The sequence below is a fragment of the Chroicocephalus ridibundus genome, chromosome 13, assembly GCF_963924245.1.
Source record: "Chroicocephalus ridibundus chromosome 13, bChrRid1.1, whole genome shotgun sequence".
In the NCBI taxonomy this organism is placed as follows: Eukaryota; Metazoa; Chordata; class Aves; order Charadriiformes; family Laridae; genus Chroicocephalus; species Chroicocephalus ridibundus.
Genome location: NC_086296.1, coordinates 5281671 through 5302905, shown reverse-complemented (window position 1 = coordinate 5302905; position 21235 = coordinate 5281671). Strand labels below are relative to the sequence as shown.

At 53.2% G+C, this 21235-nt stretch overlaps 1 protein-coding gene across 5 annotated transcripts; it reads right to left on the bottom strand.

Moving 5' to 3' along the window:
• Window positions 1–1757: 1757 nt before the first annotated feature.
• Window positions 1758–19694, bottom strand: CAMKK2 (calcium/calmodulin dependent protein kinase kinase 2). Of its 5 annotated transcripts, none has more exons than XM_063350675.1 (17): window positions 19577–19694; window positions 14581–14707; window positions 13654–14143; window positions 12846–12893; window positions 12372–12425; window positions 12162–12213; window positions 11247–11380; window positions 10559–10595; window positions 9704–9725; window positions 9341–9429; window positions 8916–9115; window positions 8775–8828; window positions 8197–8270; window positions 7553–7640; window positions 6527–6655; window positions 4449–4549; window positions 1758–4067 (listed from the first exon to the last, which is right to left on the bottom strand). In XM_063350675.1, the coding sequence occupies exons 3-17, from the start codon at window positions 14092–14094 to the stop codon at window positions 3992–3994; spliced, it is 1599 nt and encodes a 532-aa protein (XP_063206745.1). In that variant the 5' UTR covers window positions 14095–14143; window positions 14581–14707; window positions 19577–19694; the 3' UTR covers window positions 1758–3991. The 5 variants fall into 5 exon arrangements, with proteins under 5 accessions (XP_063206745.1, XP_063206744.1, XP_063206748.1 ...); XM_063350674.1 differs by lacking the exon at window positions 19577–19694 and adding an exon at window positions 19135–19310; XM_063350678.1 differs by lacking the exon at window positions 19577–19694 and adding an exon at window positions 19135–19310 and having other exon boundaries at window positions 1758–4064.
• Window positions 19695–21235: the final 1541 nt, after the last annotated feature.

Sequence of the window (21235 nt, the reverse complement as noted above, 5' to 3'; positions counted from 1 at the left end):
CACCTTAGTTCTCCTAACACCTTATTGCATTAAAACCCTACCCAAGGGAAAAGACTTGAAAGCTAGAGGCCAGGGTGAGTTAACGTGGCATGGCCTTAGCCAAACACTACCGCTAATGGCTCAGAAGAACAGAACTGTTATTCCCTGGCATAGCTCCTGTGCTTTTCATCACCGCCCCCAGACCTGTGTCGAGGCTGCTGCATTTAATGGGTTTAGACAATTTGATTGAAGTGAACTTGTTGTTTTTTATCTTCACGTGGCATTGACCATCTTTAGTGATCACACTGGCACACAAGGTACAGCTTTTCCCTTTCTTTGACCCTTTTCTAGTGTTACAGAGCCCTGGGACCTGTTCCATACCTCCAGCATCCTGACTGGGGCTTTGCTGCCTTTTTCCAGCAGCGCAGTGGCTTTGCTACAGCATCACTGTTTTGTTTTCTTTTTTATTTGCCTGCTGCTGAGCACTAAGCTGAGTGTCCCAACTCCAACAGTGCCTTTCCGAGAGTCAGCGCTCCAGTCTGTGCATGTGAGTGGCTCAGGTTGGATTATGCAGTGGCTTCGAGCCACTCTCGTCTCGTCCTAGCCCAAGATCCCCAGTAACCGTAGGGCACCAGACTTCAATAACGTTCAGCCTCCTCTTCCAACAAGCAAACTCCCATAGCTTGATAAAGACCAGTCAAACATGATAATGGTTCCACTTGATCAACTAACTCTGGATTTAGTTGCATGTCATTTATTTCAACTTGTACAGAGAAGCTTGAACAGCTGTGTGGAAAAACACTTAGGTTTTTTTTTTTTTTCTTCTTAGGTAATATAATTTAAAAGTGGTAAATACACAGTATTTAAACTTGATACACCTGATAAAGTTAAATGCATAATAAAGGGGTAGGAGTGAAACACAAGCCTCGGTCATTAAACAAACAGTATAAAAATCAGCAATAGTTCAGGACCTTAGAAAAGAAACAGATCAATTGCCTGATAGGTAAGAGGGGACGACCAAGAAAAACTACTCGAGACAAGAGGCCTGGTTTCCCCTTAGCACTTTCCTGTGTGCTTTCAGAGCCAAAAAGGCTTAGTACCCAGCATGAAGCCTACAGTCAGCACTGGGCTTGCTTGAAAGGAAGAGAGTTGGGGAAATCAAGCTATAGCCCGGTTCCAAGGCACAAGCAAAATGTTTACCTCACTAGAAGAAAAAAAGCTAGCTTTACTACTACGGAACAGCCGCTAGGGAACTGAGCAGATTTTTATATATATACAGTACAGCTTCTCTAACAGGTCATGCATTTTGCTAGCTCTTCCTCACACAGCCAAGCTTTATGCTTTCCAGAGAACTACTCAACAGGGAAAAAAATAATCTACATCGAGTTTCTTTCAGAAACGTGCATCTGGCTGCAGCCCTACGGGAGCTGGCACTGAGAGACAATCATTTTGGAGAGCGCCTTAGGGAAGTGCTGAGCTTTGGGATCCTGATGAACTAAGCCCCTGCTAGCCATAAGACACCGATCTGTGGTAATATCTGAGGCCCAGGCACCGTGTGGCTGGGCATTGAGGAACTGGCACAGCTTATTCTGCTTAGAAGCTGTGTTGCACATGGCAAACCTGTTTGAAAAATGTAAACTGTCTCGCTAGGCACCCGACAAATCACACCGGAGAAATGCAGCACAGAGCATCTCTACATCTCACCTGTAACAAAACACACCACACGCATTACAGCTATAAATAATCAGACCCACCCACCCCCCCCTTTTTTTTTCTTTTTTTTTTTTTTTTTTTTTTTGGCAGAATGAGTTCATTTACAAGGTTAGAGAACCCAGCTGCCCACTCGCATGCATTTCCGCAACGAAAAGTCCTGTTCAGGAAAGGAGGAGCAGGCAGCTGCAGTAGTGCTGGCACCTAAGTTACCCGTTTGGTTTCCCCATAGCTGAAGCTGCAGGTCTTTGGCATAGCCTCGGACTACAACGGGAGGAAAACAGTGCGTGTCTTATGGCTCCAAACTCCGTAGTACTGCTCCTAAACCACAAACCATCGTCACTGGCTTCGGAGAGAGGCCAGCAGCACAATGTTTCGGTAAGAAATTGCCGTTTAGGGGGAGCATTGCTTCAAGTGCTCAAAAGATGTAAGGGACAGTTTGTGTAAGCACCTGCACATTTCCTAACGCTACACCGGCTTTAATGAAGCCCCCTCCTAACCAGGAATTACCGGGCTGGGTCTGACTGCAGCAGGGCCAAGGACCTCGGCACGCTGCTGCTCGCGGTGCCCAAGATCAAGGAAGACAAGGGGACGGTCACTTCCAAAGGCAGGGCACCCCTGGCCGGGGTTCGCAGGCGGAGATCTTACCAGTAACTAAAAAATACTTGGGTTTCTTAGTGCCTTTTTCCTCAGGGCGAAGAATTACACCTTAGCAGTCCCTTACATGCTTGGGACATTCAAATCGTCCCCCTCTTTCAGGTACACCATCGTTTTAAGTGCCTCGTTCAAGGTCACACAACCGCACCAAGCTGAGAAGAGGTCAGACCTTTTCCCTGCCCGTCCCATGCTCTGTCCACGAAACAACTGTACTTACCGTGACCCCTTTCCTCAAGCAAACCCCCACTCTTCTCCGGCTCACCCACACTCTGCCCTTCTCCGGCTTTGTCCGAGCACAGAGAACTTGGGAAAGTGAGTCTGGACGCCAGAGTCTCTCCCACCACACAATAGATTATTATTTTTTTACAAGCACCACAAAATAATCAGAGTAATCTGACTGAAGGCGAAAGAGCTCTTCATAAGAAACAACCCATGACTTAGGTATACACTTAATTTACTAACAAGCCTCTGATCCACAGGCATTCACAAATTACTGGTAACGAACTTGCAAAAAATACATAGCATTGGCCCCAAAATCCAGATTAAGAGTTTGGAAAACAAAAGTTTCTTTGAAAATTACTAGCTAATCTAAGTGTTTCATTAAGATCTTAAATTCTAAGCAAGCCCTAAGTCTATACTTAAAAAATAGCATAAGTTGTATTATTTTTAATTGTAGTAAACCATGTAATGTACATGGAAGTGAAGGATTTTACCCTGAATTTTATATTTTATAATATATCTACCTAGCTCAAGTAAAAGGTTTAGAAACAAACTGCTGTTAGTGCTTCTCTGCTGTTCAAAACATTCAGCCAAACACCACCTTTCACTCGTATGTCTGCAGCAAAAATAGTTCAGACTGAACTTAAGCCCTTAAAATACCTTTTCCTTTCATACACTGAATACTCAACTTACCAAGGCCTAGTCACACCAAGACCTTAGGAAAGGCGTTAATTACCTTAGGAGGTAATTAAGCTCACGTTCTGAACGCCCCGAAGATGCTGTTTAATACAACTTGGCTCACAAAGGCAGGCATTCTTTAAAAAGCTGAAAAGGTGGGTTTTTGCTTTGTTCCCATGCAGTTAAAAAGGTGTCAATTAAAAACAAACGACGAGAAATAGATGCAACAACATTTCCGGTAGGTCGTGAAGTCTCAAAGTGCCCACGTGTAGTTTTTACTGCTGTGTTTGCCACTCGGCAAAAGCTTCACCCTTCCGCGTGTGCCCGCCGACGGGCATACAACACCCCTGGGACGCTGGCGTTAGTCCCCGGAAATTATTTGGCATTAAAACCAGGTAAAAGCAGTTCCAAATGCATTTTTGTTTGACTGCTTTGTTTTGGTTTGGTGGTTTTTTTTTTTGCAAAGCACTGTTGCTGCTCAACACGGTAGCTCACCTCTCTGCTATCAGCCAGCACCTTTCCCACAAGAAGTCAGCGGTCCAAGCGATCGGAGATGTTCAATGTTTATGACAAGGAGTCGGATGTCTTGTAACATGCTGCTATGTAAGCTCTACATCCAGCATTATACTGAAATAGCGCCGTGTCATGCTGTGTTTGGTGTAGGCTCTGTTAACGTCACTCATCCTCAGCCGCACACTTTAATGACGTGCCCCGGTCCGAGCTGTTAACAGAACCATAAAGTCGATGCTCACGAAAGAAGTTCCTCCTCTCCCACGTTGGGCAAGTCGTTGCATTTCAGATTGTCTTGGCTGCCTTGTTTCCTGCTTCAAAAGGAAATAAAACAGTTGCTGAGCGACTCAGAAAAAGGCAAAGCAGACAATGAGACACCAGCATCTGCCCCTGCCCCGCCAGGGGACCTTTGGGACCCTGAGCATGTGTCGTCCCCCCCCAGCTCCCCTGTAACAGGCTGGAAGTGCCATAGAAAAATGCTTTTCAGCCCATCGGAGGGGTGGGATGTGCCGTGTCACCAAAAACATCCCACAAAGTGGTTATGGGTCAGACAGAGGGTGCGTGAAGTTCCTAGTCATGGCCCCACACGAAAGGTGTCAAAGCCCAGCTCCTCAAATTCTCCTCCCGTGCTTTGCAGCAATTTCCAGAGCACAAGACAAACTGCAAATGTCCTTTCGGGCCACGATGACACTTACGGCAGCAGGTTCCCAGGGGCAGACAAAGACCGCTCCTCCCTCCTGCTCCCCTCGAATGGGTTCCCAAAGGATCGCTTCCGGATCATCGTTTTAACCAAGATCTGCAAGACCAGATTGGAGCTCGTCAGGGGTGCTACCGCTTTCCTTGCATTCAAGAGCAACAGGAACACCCAACTCTCATGCCCAGGTAATTAAGAAAACTAGTGAAAGCAACTCAAAGTTCTCTTTTTTAAAAAAACAAAACCAAACCAAAAACCACAGAAGGAAGCACGTTTACAAGTCTCCAGTTGCTTCATACAGGGGTTGTATTCTTGTCTGAAACCCACAGTGCCACAACCGAACATGCAGATGAGAGCCACGCTAAGTGTGAGAGGCTGGAAAGCAGAGCAAAGCCAAGCCTGGGAAGATTTTCTCCCCCCAGAAGTAGGTTTTACTGATCACTGCATCCAGTACGTGCAAAATCCCAGTTCCCTGTGATTACCTGTTAGAAGAATTCATTGGAAAGACAGAGGGGAAGGAAGGAACCGGCACAATTTTGCCTTAACGTTTACTAAAACCAAGCTGAAAAACTGGCCGTTTGTCTAGCTGTGGCTGCAAAACACAAAGTTACCCAGCGTCGGCTGCAATCGGAGCCTGCTGGGAACAGAGCAAGTGTCGGGGTTCTTCCCAGGCAACCCCCAAGTTATTTTGCTGATGGGAGCAGAGAACAGCGTGAGCAGCGTTGGACCCCGCCTCGGCATGTGCATCCCGCTCTGGGAACCTCTGGGTTCATTTGGGATTGCTTCTTGTCTGTCTGTGCCTTATTTATCTGCTCACCACCGTGCACCGAGAGCCCTTAACGTCTGAAACGCGCACGACAGCAGGGTCCCGCGGGGGAAGGCATTTTATGCGAGAGTTGAAGCCATATGAATCTCGTACTCGAGCGCTAACGCCTGCAGCGGGATGCGCAAACATCAGGCACCGGAGGGCGATTTTGAATAACAAATGCAAATGGGAAAATACACGATCTGCCTGGAGGTGGTGCGTTATTTAAGAGGCAAGAGTTGCAGTAAAACCTCCTTTGCCCTGAGCTGTGCTAAACACACCTGGATTTTCAACAGGGCTGGGAGCATTGAGCCGTCCTCCCTGCATGGCAGCAAGTCACCTCCGAACACGAGAAAGGGGGGAAAACCCCTCATCAATGGTGATTTCCTTAGAGCAAGATCTGTTTTTTCAGCTTGAGCGGCGCAAGGCACATTTGCATATTAACGTATCTGCAGCTGACGAGACTTCCGCAGGGTACGGAAGCAGGAGAGAGCTCCAGAAATGGAGCCAGACATGGGCACAGCCACGAGATGGAAAAGGGGCTTCAAAGGGAGACGTGTACTTCAAAAAAATCACAGTCTGGGTGCCTACAGGCAGATAACGCCACGCCAGGGAAGTGCAAATCACTGCTCGCTGTTTCTCCTAGCATAAGGGCTAGTGGGCACCCAAAGAAATCATTAGGTTCAAAACCCAAAAGGATTTCACTTTCCACGCAGGGCAGGGTTACGCTGTGGTTCTCACCACCACAGTGGGTTGCAGAGAATAGAAGTGTGAGCTTGAAAAGAGATGAGTTGAATTCCCCGAGAATAGCTCCAGGCGGGGGCTGGCGCACAACGTGGCCCAGATAAAATCTTCATCCCGGGAAGCTCCCACGGTCCCTACGGCCAGATGGGCAGAGCAGGGCAGGAGCTCCTCATGCCTGGCCAAAACACCCACTCCTGGCCACGGGCAGGTCCTGGACCAGAAGCTCTTTTGCCCTGAGCAAATACAGTGATTTTTTGGCAGCCAGATCAAGCGCGGAGACCGGCAACCCGCTGACAGGTCCCTTTGGGACCGCTCTGAAATATTCCCCCGCACCGTGGCGTACGGCCACCTCCAGCGAGATGCTGACACCCCGTCTTGCAGCACTTGTTTCTGGGCAAGGGAAGGTCTTTGCTCTAATCCTGCCCAAAGCTTTTGCCCTTCAGGATCAAGCTCCGTCTGCTCGGGATGGCCCCGGGAGGCAGCAGGGTCCCTGGTATGTGCCCGCAGACCATCACCTCCCCCCTACTCACCACGGTGGCCAGGCTGGGGATGTGCTTGACCGAATTCTCCACCTCCTCCTCCGTCACCTCGACGAGGGTGCAGTTCTCATCCTCCGTGGGCAGCAGCTCCGCTCCGTTCTTGGTGACCCAGGGGTGCAACTTCAATTAATAACACAGCCTGTCAGGAACGATTTCCTCTTTTTCGTAACTCAAACACCACCAGCCTGGCAAACGCATCTCCTCACCCAAGCTATGGCCCTTACATGCTCCTGAGATACCAGGGAGCGAGGGAGAGATGTGCCATGTCACCGATGAGCCAGCTCACCCCAGCACCGCTGGGAATAGCTAAGCCCGGAGCAGAAAATGCCACAGTGCAGCTCATCCGGAGCCAGCGCTGGCCCCATCTACGCAACCAAGCAATAACCTTGGTGACCTACAGCACTGGGCATCTCAGTGGGTTTTAGGGAAGAAGACCTATTTTCACTCTCACCATATGGATGAACAGCACCAAGAGGCAGGAGTGATTTATTCAAGAGCGTGTGCATGAGCAGTAGTGATGGGGGGAGACCCACCAAGCCCTAGTCTTGGGCCTGAATTAATCCACGACAGAGGCAGAAACCCTTCTTTCTCCTTGCCCACACACCTGGCATCTTGGGCGGCCGCAGGAGGAGCACAGAACGGTTCAGCAATTCCCCCGCAATCCTTTCCCCCTACCTTAGTCTCCATTTTCTCAGCTTCTCGCCCCTTCCAGGCTCCTGCAGGGGCGGAGGACCAGAAATCTCCTGCGAAAGGCTGTTGCACAGTACTTTCCTGGTAGCAGAGGAAATACTGTACTCAGGGGAATTCCTTTTGCCTGTGACTTCTGTAGGCACCAAAGGTCCCAAAGCTGAGTAGATCCCGGAGCAGGAGAAGGATCTGGGACTTACCTGCCCAGGGGCCCTGGGCACAGGGACAGGACCTAACCTGGCGCGATCAAACTGACTCCCAAAAAAAGCCAAGCAAGGAGAACCCAACAGAAGTGAAGCCACAGCCCACACCAGCAGCTTGGGTCAGTACCTTGATTTCTGGAACCGAAATCCTAGATTCAGGATTTTTATCCAGCATCCGTGTAATCAAATCCTTCAAGAAGTCCGTAACTTCTGGCCTGGGGAAAGAAGAGGGGAGAAATGAGACAGGGAAGGGAGTGGATGCTGCCTCCCTTCTTCCCCTCAGTGCCAGCCACTGATGGCCTTCCTGGGCAGACTCGGGCCGGACCCCAGCCCCGGCAGGGGTCCAGCTCCGGGTACTCATGCGCTCAGGTGCCACACAGCCCTTCCTTCCCAAACGCCCCCAAAGAAGCAAAATACCCCCTTTTTGGGCAATCCGAAGTCTGATCCCACGTGTACGGGGCTGGAAGAGCCCGACATCAATTCCACCCAGGCTAAAACCCGGCTAAAACCCAACAGGCAGCGACTGCAGAGGTTAATCTGTTCCCTCTGTGACTTCAATCGCTCCTTCTTCAGCAACTGCAAACCAGGAGATGTCGCCTTCACATTTAATGCAAAAGAAGTTTTCCAGGGCCAAGGGCCAAGAGAAGGGCTCAGAGCCCCAGTTTTGCAAAACCGCAGCAAAGCAGGGCCAGACCCACCCCGGCAGTGCCCGAGAAACGACTCAGAAGAGCTTTAAAACAAGGGCTGAGGGTTGGGTTTTTGGGTACTTACTGGTCTGGGAACTCCAACGTTTGGGTCTTGATTTTATTGTGTAAACTCAGGATCCTTTCATCCATAAAAGGGCACTACCACGAAGGAAAAAAAAAAAAAAACAACAAAAAAAAAACCAATGAGAAAAGCAACAACCTCTGTTAGGAAGCAGCAGCGGGGCAGCCAGTCAAGCATCGGGATCTCGTAGAGTTTGATGGAGAGCAAGGAGCCAGTTACTGGGAAATACTGGAAGGTTTCCTATTATATCAATGTCTTCTTTTAAACGCAAAGAAAATAATATTTGACTAAAAATGATGACATTACTACTACAGCTCCTTTCCTAAAAAATCTGGCCAGGCATAGAATTTTTTTCCCCTGGGAAAAAGAGAAACACATCCCTTTTGGCTGCTCCCATCCCGCGGACAGGCAGAGGTTTCCCATTTCCACCCACACATCCCTGTCTCCCCTTGGCAAGTCCCAACTGCTCGAACAGGGGTGAAAGCTGCAAACCCCACCGCGTACCCGGCATGTGGGAGGCACATGGCAAACCCCCCCTCCCCTGGACCACCAACAGCGCTGGAAAAAACCAATCTCATTACCTGCCCAAACACAAAGCAGTACAGCGTGATCCCCATGGCCCAGACGTCCAAAGCCTGCGGAGAGGAGAAAACATAGTTCGAGCTGCAACAGACAGTGTGTACAAAGATTAGTGCAAAACCCCTCAAATCGCTATTAAATACCTTTCCAGAGAAGATCTTCCTGGTTTCCGACAGCGTCTCTGGTGCCATGAAGGCGGGGGTGCCCACCGTGTTGGTTAAGAGGGCATCGGCTCCCTTGAACTCGTTGCTCACTCCAAAGTCAGCAATTTTGACGTGCCCGTCTTCCCCCACGAGGAGGTTGGAAGGTTTAATATCCCGGTGGATTATCTTTTGATAGTGCACTGCAGCCAAAGGAGAAGCAAGCAATTCAGCAGCAGCAAAGGAGCCAGGAAGCCCCGAGCAGCTGTAAGCCTTCTGCTAACCACCACCAGCCCCGGCTTCTAAAAGCCTTGTGCAGTAGCATGAGCCACTGGAAATGGCACCGTACACCAGCAGAAAGTCCAGCCCTGGGTGTTTAAAAAAAAAATTAAAATAAGAAATCCCTTCCTTTTCGCACAGACACTCACAGTATTCAATGCCCTTGATCAGATCCTGGAAGTAGAACCGAGCCTGGTCCTCGCTGAGAGGTTTCAGGGTTGGGATTTCCATCACGGGGCTGCAAAGGCAACAGAGAACGGAGGTCGTTCCCCATACAGATGTGTTGAAACAGGTCCTAGAGCCTTTGCTGTCAGCCAGCAGCAACGTGGCCTCAAATGGAGGTGCGCATGGTGGGGTACAGAACTGTAACTGGGTTGGGGAGGTGCTACCCAAACCCATAGGAGACCCACCATGAACCTCCCCATCGCCTCTGCATCCTGCGCCCACCTCAGGTGGCAAACCCGTATCACGTTCATGCTTTAGTAGGTTTCAATCTGGAATTCAATACTCACCCTTGCTTCACCAGTTCAAACACTGAAACACAAAAGAGAAGGTGATTACCGGTCACTTACAGGTTAGAGCTCCTGCAAGCACAGTCCCAGCACAAAAGCAACTGTTCTGATGACGAAAGTTATGAAAACAATATCATTTTTTTAAAAAAAAAAAAAAGAGATGCTATCTTATGCAAGGTACACACCGTTTTGCACACTTCTATCTTCAACTAAGGGGATGCTGCCAACTACCTTCTTAATGCTGCAGCTTCAGCATCAGCGAATACCCGCCCCGAAACCCTCGGTTTGCCTGCAAGACTGAGGCCCAGTCCACGCTGCGAGCAAAGCTCTGCACTTGGCCATGAAGGCATCACACGCTCCTCTGCTAGTACAGGCTGATCATACATGATGGAAAAGAAACGCCTCCTCCAAAAGCAGGTGTATTTACATCAAGCAAACCACTGCAGTCTGCAAGACAGGTTGGGAGGGAGCTCATTTGTACAGTGGATAACTAACACGTGCCTTGCTCTCGAAGCCAAAAAAAAAAAAGCTCCTTTCTAGCAGCCCAGCTTCAAAGCTGAGAACATAAATGCTGGTATCTCTCATGGCAAAGCATGCCCTGATGTCGAATTAAAGCCTATAAAGTGCTATAAAGCGCTATAAAGCACTCCTGTCTCCTTTCTGAACCCAGACTGGATCCTGTTTGCTCCGACCATTGGAGGAGATTTGCTCCTCCAGCACACCCAGGCCATACCCGCTCTGGAGGAGGGACCCAACCCCACACGCAGCCACCCCAAAACGTGGCGTAACACTTTGTCCTGTCAAACCCCCATCCCGCCGACACCCCACGAGTGCCGCAGGGCAGCGGGCACTCACCCATGTACAGGTGGTCCTCGCCGGGGTCATCCAGGACCTGCCGAAAAGAGCAGAAAGGAAATTAAACAGCACCAAAAATCCTTGCAAATTAAACACTGTGATTTTTTCTTTTTTACTTAGCGGCCATCTCAATTCTGCACCATTTGCGCCATTAGCATGGTCTGCTAATCTCCCGGCTTCTACCCACAAGGAGTGGGGGAAAAAAAGAGGACAGAGATATAGCTGTACTGCAAGGAAGTAAATATTTAAAACACACAGGAAGCATCATCTGACTCATGAGCCAACTCCAGCCTGCCCATCCTTAACTCTTGATTTTTGGACTGTTTCATACAGTCAGGGGGTGGAGGGCAGGGCGGCTGCACCACAGAACCAGCAGAAACACCAGTTCCTCCCCAAAACCCATCTGAGCACTTGTTTCCTCCAAGGAAGCCACACATTTCTGCATTTCCCTTTCCAGGCAGGGAAGAAAAAAATCCTCTTTTGAGAGGGGAGAAATAAAAAACCTTTGAAACCACAGAAAACACAAGACCCCTGTAGTCAGGACCTGCCACAGCCATCCAGTCCCTCTGCGGTCTCTCCCCTCCACCCAAGCCACCGTGTAGCCCATCCCCACAGCATCCAGGCTCTTCCACGCTCGGGGTGGGTTTTGGGAAGGGGTAGCCATGGCACATGGCCAGCCGGCACCCACCTCCACCAGCTTCACCACGTTGGGGTGGTCCAGCTTCTTCAGGATGGCGATCTCCTGGTAGACCTGCTCGATGGGCCCTTTGGGCTGCAGGCAGCCCTCGGAGGCAGCCTTGGCCCCGCGGGGCGGCGGGCGGCCTGCGGAAAGGCAAAGACGGGGTGTCCAGTCAGGAACGAGCCCTCAGGGTCCCCAAAGCATAGAACCATAGAATGGTTTGGGTGGGAAGGGACCTGTAAAGGTCATCTAGTCCAACATCTTCAACTAGATCAGGTTGCTCAGAGCCTCGTCCAACCTGATCCTGAATGTTCCCAGGGATGGGGCATCCACCACCTCTGTGGGCAACCTGGGCCAGGGTTTCACCACCCTCATTGTAAAAAAATTCTTCCTTCTATCTAGTGTAAATCTCCCCTCTTTTAATTTAAAACCATTCCCCCTTGTCCTATTGCAACAGGTCCTTCTAAAAGGTTTGTCCCCATCTTTCTTATAAGCCCCCTTTAAGTACTGAATGGCTGCAATAAGGTCCCCCCGGAGCCTTCTCTTCTCCAGGCTGAACAGCCCCAACTTCCCTCCGCCTGGTGCTCCAGCCCTCTGATCAATTTTGCGGCCCCGCCCCAACAGCTCCGTGTCCTTCTGATGTTGGTGGCCCCAGTGCTGGAGGCAGCACTGCAAGGGGGGTCTCCCCAGAGCAGAGCAGAGGGGCGGAATCCTCCCCCTCACCCTGCTGGCCGTTCTGCTGGGGATGCAGCCCAGGGTGCTGCTGGCCGCCTGGGCTGCGAACACATTGTCAGCTCGTGTCCAGCTTTTCATCCACCAACACCCCCAAGCCCTTCTCCTCAGGGCTGCTCTCCATCCCCTCATCCCCCAGCCTGCGCTGACGCCGGGGGTTATCCCCCACCCTCAAGCTGTTGTGCCACTTACGGGGGAATCCCGCCTGTCTCATCAGCTTCTTTTTGGAAAGAACCTTCATTGCCTGCAAGAGGGGAAAAAAACATGGGATTTAGGGCAAATCGAGGATAAAATAGGGCTGGCAGGACGGGGCCAGCACAGAGCTGGGCAGGGAGTCAGCGGAGGGGATCCATCCTCATCCCACCCACCCCGCTGCAGGCTCCGGGGCCGTGCACTACTCACATAGTAGGTGTTATCGTCCTCGTTGTAGGCCAGCTTCACCACCCCGTAGGAGCCCTAGAGAGGGGCACAGCCATGGGGGACCAGTTAGGGACAGTCCACCGAAAAAACCCAACAGCACCAAAATGGGCCCCAGGCTCCACCGTAAACCCGGCCCCACCGGGATCACGGAGCTGGTGGGCGACGCTGGGAGTAGCAGGGTGTAGGCTCTGGCATCACACCACCAGCAAAGAAAAGGTTCAAATGCCCCATATCATTGGAGGGAGGGGGAATGGGGAAAATTAATAATAATTTAAAAAATATACGCTATTCAATTGGCGCCACCCAGAAGAGACCAGTGTCACAGCGAAGAGCCGGCTGAGCTGCCGTGGCGAGCAGCTGAAATTGCATCTCAGCGGCTCGGCGGCAAAAGCGGGCCCAGCACCCTCCCACCCCGAATCCCCCCATCCCACCCCAAACCCGGCCAACAACACTCACCTTCCCGATCTCGTCCTTCAGCTTGTACTGGTTGAGCTGCACACAGTCCTGGGGGGGAGAGAGAGGGGGTCCGACACGAGCCACGACACCGCTCGCCTCTGCTCTCCTCCTTTTAAATCTCCGGCAAAACTTCCTCTGCAAACTCCGGCCCTGCTCCGCTCTGCCCGGGCACCGCTCGGCGCTGGGCAGCTTTGATTCATGACCCATAAACGCCAGCCGCCCGGCCACGCGCCGGTGTGTTTATAGATGGCTAATTGCAAATGTTAACAGCCGGGCAGGCAATATTGTCTGCTCACATGGAATGAGAGCGCACGACGGGCGGGTGGTGGTGGGGATCAGCAGCCGGGAGAGCCCTGGGGGGGGGTTTAATGCCGGTGACCCAGCACCGAGTATTTTTCTTCTGGGCAAAGCAGCCACTTGCTGCCTGTTTTCTGGCAGGCTGGGGCCAGGCAGGGCCCTTTTCTCTTTAGATCTCAGTGGCTCTCTCTTTTTTTTTTTTTTTTTTATTTTTAAGGGGGAGAAAAAAGAAAATCATGGTGTGCCGCCAGCTCCCCCCGAAACGCAGCCACGAGAGCTGGTGGCATCTACAAAAGGCACAAAACGTGGCGAGCTGCTGGGTCCCACATCCCTGAGGGCTGTCCCCATGGACAAGGATGGACCAGGACATCCCCCCGCCTCCCGCTGCACATCTGCGGATGTGCCGCAGGGTTTTATCCCAAAAAACCAAGCAAGAAGCAATGCCATGGTGGGCGAAAACCAGGTGGATGGGGGCATGAGAACCGCAGGAGTAGCGATGATCCCCCCTCACCTGCAGTCCCGTGATGGATACGCGGTTCGACTCCACCGTCGGCCGCCGTGGCAGCCGCGGGGAGGAGTGTGGGGACGTCACCGGAGAGTAAGGAAGGGACGGGTAGATGAAGCGTTCGTTGGCGCCGTCGTCGCCGTTCCCAGGCGAGCGGGCAGGCTGCGACCGCTCCTGCAGCGAGAGCTTTCGGCCAGAGAGGTGCAGCTTCGCCCTCGGCTCCCGGCCGTCCCCAAAACCCTCGTTGCCGGGCGTGTTCATCTCCTCCTCCTCGCTCGCGCTCCCCGTCGCGTCGTACTCGGTCACCACGATGAGCGAGGCCATGCTGGGGCGGCAGGGGTTCAGCGGCGGGGGGTCCCGGGGAGCCCCGGGCACGGGGCGGCCGCAGCCTCCGTCACGGCAGAGGGGCCGCAGGGCGGTCGAGCTGCCGGGGACACTTGATGGCATGGTGCGACCGACGGCCTCATCCCGGCCACGCTGCGACAGGGAGGCGTGCCTGCAAACACAGGGAGGCTCAGCTGGGATCCCCCCGGAAAGTAGGATTTTCTCCCACCGGTCATTACTCTACAGATCAATTTGTTCATCCCGGAGGGGATGGGGCAAAGCCAAGGGCAGCGGCGCAGGACGGCACCGGGGCCGGGCACCCACCCTGTCACGGGGCAGACCCCAAGAGGGGGCCAGCCTCAACTCCCAGGCTGCTCCTTCCACCCCTCCTTTATTGAAACACCTCCAGGGAACACCGAACCCATCTTCTCCACTACAGAAACACCCCAAAAAGGGGTATTTTACAGGAGCAGGATCAGGCCCTGCACTATGCTAGCATAAATATCACTCAATTCCTTGCTTTGCTGCTTGGTCCCACAGTCGGAGTGGGCACATCTCTGCCAAACACCCCCCAAACGAAGCAGTTCAGGGGCACAGGGGCCCACTTACCAAGCGTGGGGTGCAGGGTCAGCCCCCCCGGCTCACTGCCTCCTCCCACAGCCCATCATCGCCAGCGATTTCTCTTCCTCGCCCCGGGTTCCCTGTGGCCGCCTCTGCAAAAATCAGGTTCCCGAACCTTGGGATAATGAGAAAGCGGTTCTGTTAGCAACAAAGAATTAAAAATATGTGTATATATAAATAAATAACAATTTTAAAAGGGGAGAAAACAGTGTAATCCACACATGCTGGGTGCCCTGCAGCAGTCGGGGCAGTTTGACGGTTGGTTGTAAACCATCGCTCTTCCCTGCCACGATGCCGGTGCTGTTTTTAATTTCTAGGTTAATGAGAATTTTGCTGCAGAAGCAAGTAAAAAAAAAAAAAAAAAAAAAAAAAAAATCCTGAAACAAACAGCCCAGAAGCAGGAACAAGGTTTGAGGCGTTTTTCTGCCTGGTTCCCACACCTCGGCGAGGCGGCCGGTTAAAATTAGCTCCACTCGTCTCCATTGAAGTTTCTGTGCTGCACCCGCAGCACAACCGCTCTGGATCAGCCCCGCAGAAATTACCGGTCAAGCACAGAAATCAAATCGTCTCCCCCTTCCCTCCAGGCTCACAATGGCCTAATTGCTGTTTTCAACGCAAATCTATAAACCGGAGCTTTTTTGCTCAAGCGGGATCGGCCCGGAGCTAAAGCTGACCCAGCCCCGCTCGCTGCTTCGAGGCGCAGAGAAACGCAGGGGATGCGAAGGCTATAAATAAGCCGACGAGCAGCAACAAGGACAAACTATTTCAGAAACGCCGCGTTTCGCGGGCCTGAATCCGCTCCCGGCTGGGGCTTTGCTGGGCAAGAGAGCCGGGAGCCGCCAGCTGAGCCGAGAGGGGGCTCCACATCTCGGGCACCGTGGCTGCAAAACTCCCCCCGCCCCGGTGCTCCTGGCAGCCACGGCAGCGCGTTTTAATGCACTCCCAAAATGGATTTGAATAAACAGGCAGCTCCCCCCATAACCCCAATTCGCCCTGAACCCACAGGGATGCATCCTGAGGCCGGTTGCCATTTGCCTGGCTTGCTTTGGGCACCCGGCCAGCGGGCACATATAAATAGCCGTCCCCCGAAGCCGGAGCTGATCCTGAACGCCGTGCCCTCTACCCTCACTGTGCGCCGCCGCCACACCAAAAAAGGCAGCTCATGGGGGCGGCCCTGGGATGAAGCCACCCCAGGAGCATCACTGGCCACAGCGGCCATCCCTGGCCACAGCACGGCACAGCCGAGCATCCCACCCTGCCCCAACAGCATCGCCTGCACCTGAATTCCCAAGGGTTCGCGCTAAACTTTGCCGGGCTGGGGCAAAACTGAGCGATGAAGGTTTCACCACACTTGGGGGAAGAGCATGCCCTGGCCGGCGGGAGTTAATTGGCTTGACCAGGATAAACATATCAGAGCTGATTAATTGGAGCAGGCTTCCCCAGGCTCCGTAAACAGGCTAAAAGTCAACCAAGCACCATCGTAACATCAGCTAGGGTGGAAAATCGGAGGTTTTTTTTTTTTCCCCTTTGCATGGGTGCAAAGGGGCCGAGCACGGGGTTTTGCAGAAGTTGCCCTGTGAGATGGTTCCTTCCCTGAAAGAAACCCAAAATTGGGATCGTGCTGTTGAACGCAGCCCCGTGGGACATGGAATAACTACTAACAATAAGGCAGCCAATTGTCCTTAATAAGCACACGGGGAGGAGAACCGCCGTATTTCCAGCCAAAGGGAAAACCAAAATAGCTGGAATGGGGGGAATAAACCCAAAAAGGGGAAATATAGCCCAGGGGCTCTGGCACCACCAACCCACCCAGGCCCTCGCCCAGGGAAAAGCGGCACATTCTGGTATGAACTCCAGCAGATCCTTATGTAAAAGCGAGCAGCACATGCCCACAAAATCCTCAGGAAATGTAACAGCCTGGTGTATAGGAATGATTTATCGGCACGGCTTTTGGCTGCAATCCGTATATAACCCATAGCGGCTCCAGCAGGATTATCGAAGCAATCAGTCTCACATCTAATTCAGCAAGGAGAGGGATATTAAAATGAAAAGAGGTCTGTGAAACCCTGGCAGCGGCTCTCCCTCTCGCTCAGCATCCACGTGGCTTTAGCGGAAACAAACGGGAGCGAAATCAGCCCCCGTGAGGAGGAAGTGATTTTTACAGCCCCCTCCTGCCACCCCAGCTCTGCTGTGAGCATGTGGCCCCTGCCTGGTCCCCACTGGGATGCGGCCGCCTCCGGATGGGAATATGCCAACCGGTTCTGGAGGCGCAGAGGATGACGCCTTGCAGCCAGCACTGCCCGCACAGATTTAAAACTCAGTGTAGGGATACATTGGCCAGTCCTTCCCTCCCTGGAGCTGTTTCTCTACCCAGGAGCAGGGCGGGTGATGGGACAGTGCCCCCGGCTCCCGCCGATGGCCACACGCTTGCCTTCCCCGCCCCCGACACGCTTCCCTCCGGCAAGGCCAGATGCGGTGTCAGGGTTCAGACCTTCCCAAGGGAGCAAGACTTGGTGGCAGCTCCGGCAGCAACACCTCCATCCATCCTTCCATGGGAACCCGCTCATGCACTGCAAAACAAGCCGTTCATAACAAAATTGAACACAAACCACCTAAACTGAGGCTGACTTTACTCGCAGAGCATCCTCTCCCCTGCTAACGCCAAAGGTCTGCGGTTAAAAGTTAACCGGGGCCAGCGCGCAGGGCAGTTATCGGCTCTCGCTGGGCAGAGTCCAGTGGCTATTTTGTTTTCCCTGGTCACTGTCAGCGGTGGAAGCGCCAGTGCCAAGAGCGGTGTCATCTGCAGCAACGGGGGCATCGATCACAGTTTCCCTTCTTACGGGCGAGCGCAGACCTTGCCAGAAATATATTAGTCACTGTAGTATACAAAGACCATATGCATCCCCGCCTGACTTTTAATGGAAAAAAATCTCTCAGCAGCTTCTCTAGAAGTCAGAGGACACCCAAAATAACAAGGCACTGGAAACAGGCACCCAGCCCCCATCTACGCTGGATCCCTGTGCCCAGGCAAAGCTTTTCATCGCCCCTGGGGCAAACAGAAGAGCCTCCTGCATTGCCTGGCCCATCCAACGCAGGGTGGAAAAAAACGAGGAAAAAATGCAAAGCCGGGCTAGTAGCATTGTAATGGCACCAAAAGCCAGTGGCAGGTTTCAATAGGAGTCAAAAAACATCTTTACCAAGGTTTTTTATAATCTTGATGATACCGCCTAATACTGCTTAAGCAATATATAATGAGCATCCCAAAACAAGTAAGCTTTGGATGTGGCGTTGAGCACAGGCCGGGATGAGCTCAGGGCACCACCGTCACCTCGTCCAGCGCTGCCAAGTGGCTCCCGGCTCTCCTGGAAACAGCAGCTCCAGCCCACGATGTCCAGGAGAGAGGAAACAAAAGCGGCTCTGCACTTTGTGAACACCACTTAAAAGACATTAGGGCTGAGTTGAAAGCAAAGCCTCCTCCAAATTACAGCCCCAATCTGATAACAGCCGCCTTCCCTGGAACGGCGCTGGTCGATCAGACACCCCTTACAGCGCTCTCAGGTTTTGTTGGGCGTTTTTCCCAAACCAAAGTGCTCATGGAGAGGAGCCAGGCGAGAGATGGGGCTCCTTCCCCCAGGAGAGGGGCTGCCTCTCTGGTTGGGGGCCATGAAGGCAGCTCCAGCACCCACAGCCATCACACACCCTGTCCCCAGTATGGTTTCCTTGTCCCCAAAGGATCTGGTCCTGTCTCCAGGAACGGTTTCTGCTCCTGCAGCACTGCACAGTGGCACGGTCAGCCCACAGCTCCACCGCACCAGCTTCCTGCGGTCATCCCACCACTGCTTTTGGTCTTTACTGTTACCTCCGTGCTCCCGGTGCTCCGTGCCACACATGTGGCCGCAGGGCTGCGTCCCACCTCCTAATCACGCTCAGTCACTCAGCAACCCAACCTGTGGCTTCCCCTGAGACCTGGCCCCCGCACAGAAGTCACTCCACCAACTCCATCCCCTCCATCTTCTCCTGGCCTCTCACTTGACCTTAAAAATCCCCTCCTTTTCCCAGCCCCACGGCCTAACTCTCCCCCGTCCCCCTGCTGCGAGCCCTCGCCTCCCTGGGCAGGAGCCCCACGGGGTCTGCGCGACGCCTGGCGTGGTGGGGACGGCCACCACCCTGTCACATCCCCAAGCCTGGGATGCCACCAGCGGCACATGCCGGGGGCTGGTGGGCGGCCGAAGGCGAGCGGGAGCGGGATCCCTGCCGGGCCCGGGCGGCCGCCGCGGCGCGGCTCCTCCAAACGGGATGGGGAAACGACAGCACCGATCCCCCCATCGCCGAAACACCCGCACAGGCCGGGCTGCGGGCCCCGCGGGGGAGCCCTGTTGGAAGGAGATGCCGTTCTCTGCTCGGAGGGCATCCCCATCCCCGGCCCCAGCCGCCCACGCCCGCCGCCGCCGGTCCCTCCGGGCGCGGCTTTGTCTCCGCAGCCGCGGGCGCATCCTCCGCCCGGGCCCGCCCGGCCTCCCCGCCCACTCCCGCACCACCGACCTGGCGGGACGCGCCGCTTCGCCGGCGGGAGGGAGAGACCCCCGCAGACCCCGGAACCCACGGAGCCGCCGCCGCCGCCGCGCTGCCCTGCCCGCGGGGCCGGAGCGGGGCCGCCCGGCGCCGCCTTCGCTTTCGGTTCCGCTCCGGCGGCGGCAGCGAGGGAAGGAGGGAGGGAAGGAGGGAGGGAGGAGGGAGGGAGGGAAAGAGGGAGGGAGGGAGGCCCCGCTCCGCCCCGGGGAAGGGGAGGTTTCCCCCCGGGGAGCCGCATCCTGCCCGCCCACCCCCATAAACCGTTCTTTGGGGTGGTTTGGCGTTTTGGTTTTTTGTGTTTTTTTTTTTTTTTTGTTTTGTTTTGTTTTGTGTTTTTTTTTTTGTTTGTTTTTTATTTTTAATTTTTTTTTAATATTTTATTTCCCCCTCCGGCCGCTCGGCCCCGCCTTACCTCGCAGTGCAGCCGGGGGGCCCCGGCTGGTCCCGCTCCTCCGCCCCCGCGTCCCGGGGGGGCGCGAACGGCCGCGTCCTGCCGCCCGTCCCGCTGCTCGGCCGCGGCTTCGCCCCCTCTGCCCCTGGGCAAACGCAGGATTTCCAGCGTGGGTCCACATGGGGTTTCCTGCATCACCTCCCCTGGACCGTGGCTCAGCGGTTGGCCGACGCTTCTGAAATCATCACCTAAAGGGGGTTTTAGGAACCAGTTGTTTGGAAATGTCACAGCGGCCACCGCCAGGCCACCGCCAGGCCACCACCACCACCACGGCTCCTGCTCGGGTTGCAGCTCTGCAGCGCTGGGATGGGGGAAACGCTGCCACGCGGGCACGGCCTTTAACTCCCCGACTGGCACCAGCCCTTCATAAACATCTCCCATGCTTTCTCCATGCTCATTATTTGTTTTTTCTTATCGAGTACATTCCCATCAAGCGCCATTCTTGCGCTGAGCTCACCTGCCTTTTTCTGATCAACTCTTCTTTCCATGAGGACAACAGCTTTAACCTCGAGCAGATGCGAATACCATGGCTGGCACGAACCCTTGTCCTCATTTTGCTTCGAGATCCATTTGTGGTCGCCACTTCAGCATTGTAGAGCTTCCCGGAGTAGAGCCGTGCTTCCATGCGAGCTCTATGGATAAACACTGCTATTTTGACCAGGATCTTGAAAGCCACTCTAGAAATCAAGTTTGTGCACTTACTGTAAAATAGTATGTGCTCCAAACATTTTATGGACTGAACTCCTCTGATTAATAGAGCTCTGATAACGCAGCTGAGAGGGGATCAGCCACCAAAACCAGTGCTCCCATGAAGCCCACAGGGCAACCTGGGCTACTTTTCACTGTTAGAAATCTAGCTGTCGTTTTAAAGTTAGGCACTGATTATCTACCAACACCCACGCTGCAACACCAATTAACGAGACGGCTAAACTAGCACTGAACTACCCTCGTTCCAACCACATCATAGAGCTTCTCCCTTCCTGCCTCACCTGGCAGGGCTCCATCAGAGCCAGGTTTAGGTCTGGTCTTGCTTTCTCGTTGCTAACAATGCCACAGTTTAACCCAGTGCCTCCTGGCAGGGTCTCTCCAAGTGTTTACCCTAATGATGTTCAGCTTTTATACAGTCACAAGGTGAAGGACTGGCACCCCCATCCCCAAGTGTCACCCACAAAAGGTTTACGCTCACAAAAGCACAACCTCACCTGCCTTGAAATCCCGCACTACGTCTGAAATGAAATTTTCTTCCAAAACGAGGATCTAATTGCTAGAAGCCAAGGGCAGCATATTGGATATTGAGTTAGTTGTGATCATCATTTGTTCGCCCATGAAACCAGAGCAGGTAAATTATACGCAGCACCTACAGGAGAACACACACGATAAAAACATTTCAGCTGAGCTGGAGCTTTAGTTCAGCATCTGCTTTCCTCAGCCGCTCTTTGCACAAGGACACGTGTAACAACAATGCCGGGACTTTGCACCATTAGACCTCTCCAACTGAATCCTGTTTTTTTCCCTTCTGCCAGCACCATCTGTTTCTACAGAGTAAACAGCAACTGTAGACAGGTTAAACGCAAGGACACGTTTTAAATGAGACTCCCATTCTTTACCATTTAAAATGAG

Excerpts from the sequence above, each read along its gene's own strand:
- CAMKK2 (XM_063350675.1), bottom strand. The coding sequence starts at position 14,094 with ATGCCATCAAGTGTCCCCGGCAGCTCGACCGCCCTGCGGCCCCTCTGC. Across the intron at positions 11,381-12,161 it reads GAGACAGGCGGGATTCCCCC|GCCGCCCGCCGCCCCGCGGG; the intron begins GTAAGTGGCACA and ends GCCTTTCCGCAG. Across the intron at positions 6,656-7,552 it reads TTTCGGTTCCAGAAATCAAG|TTGCACCCCTGGGTCACCAA; the intron begins GTACTGACCCAA and ends TATTAATTGAAG.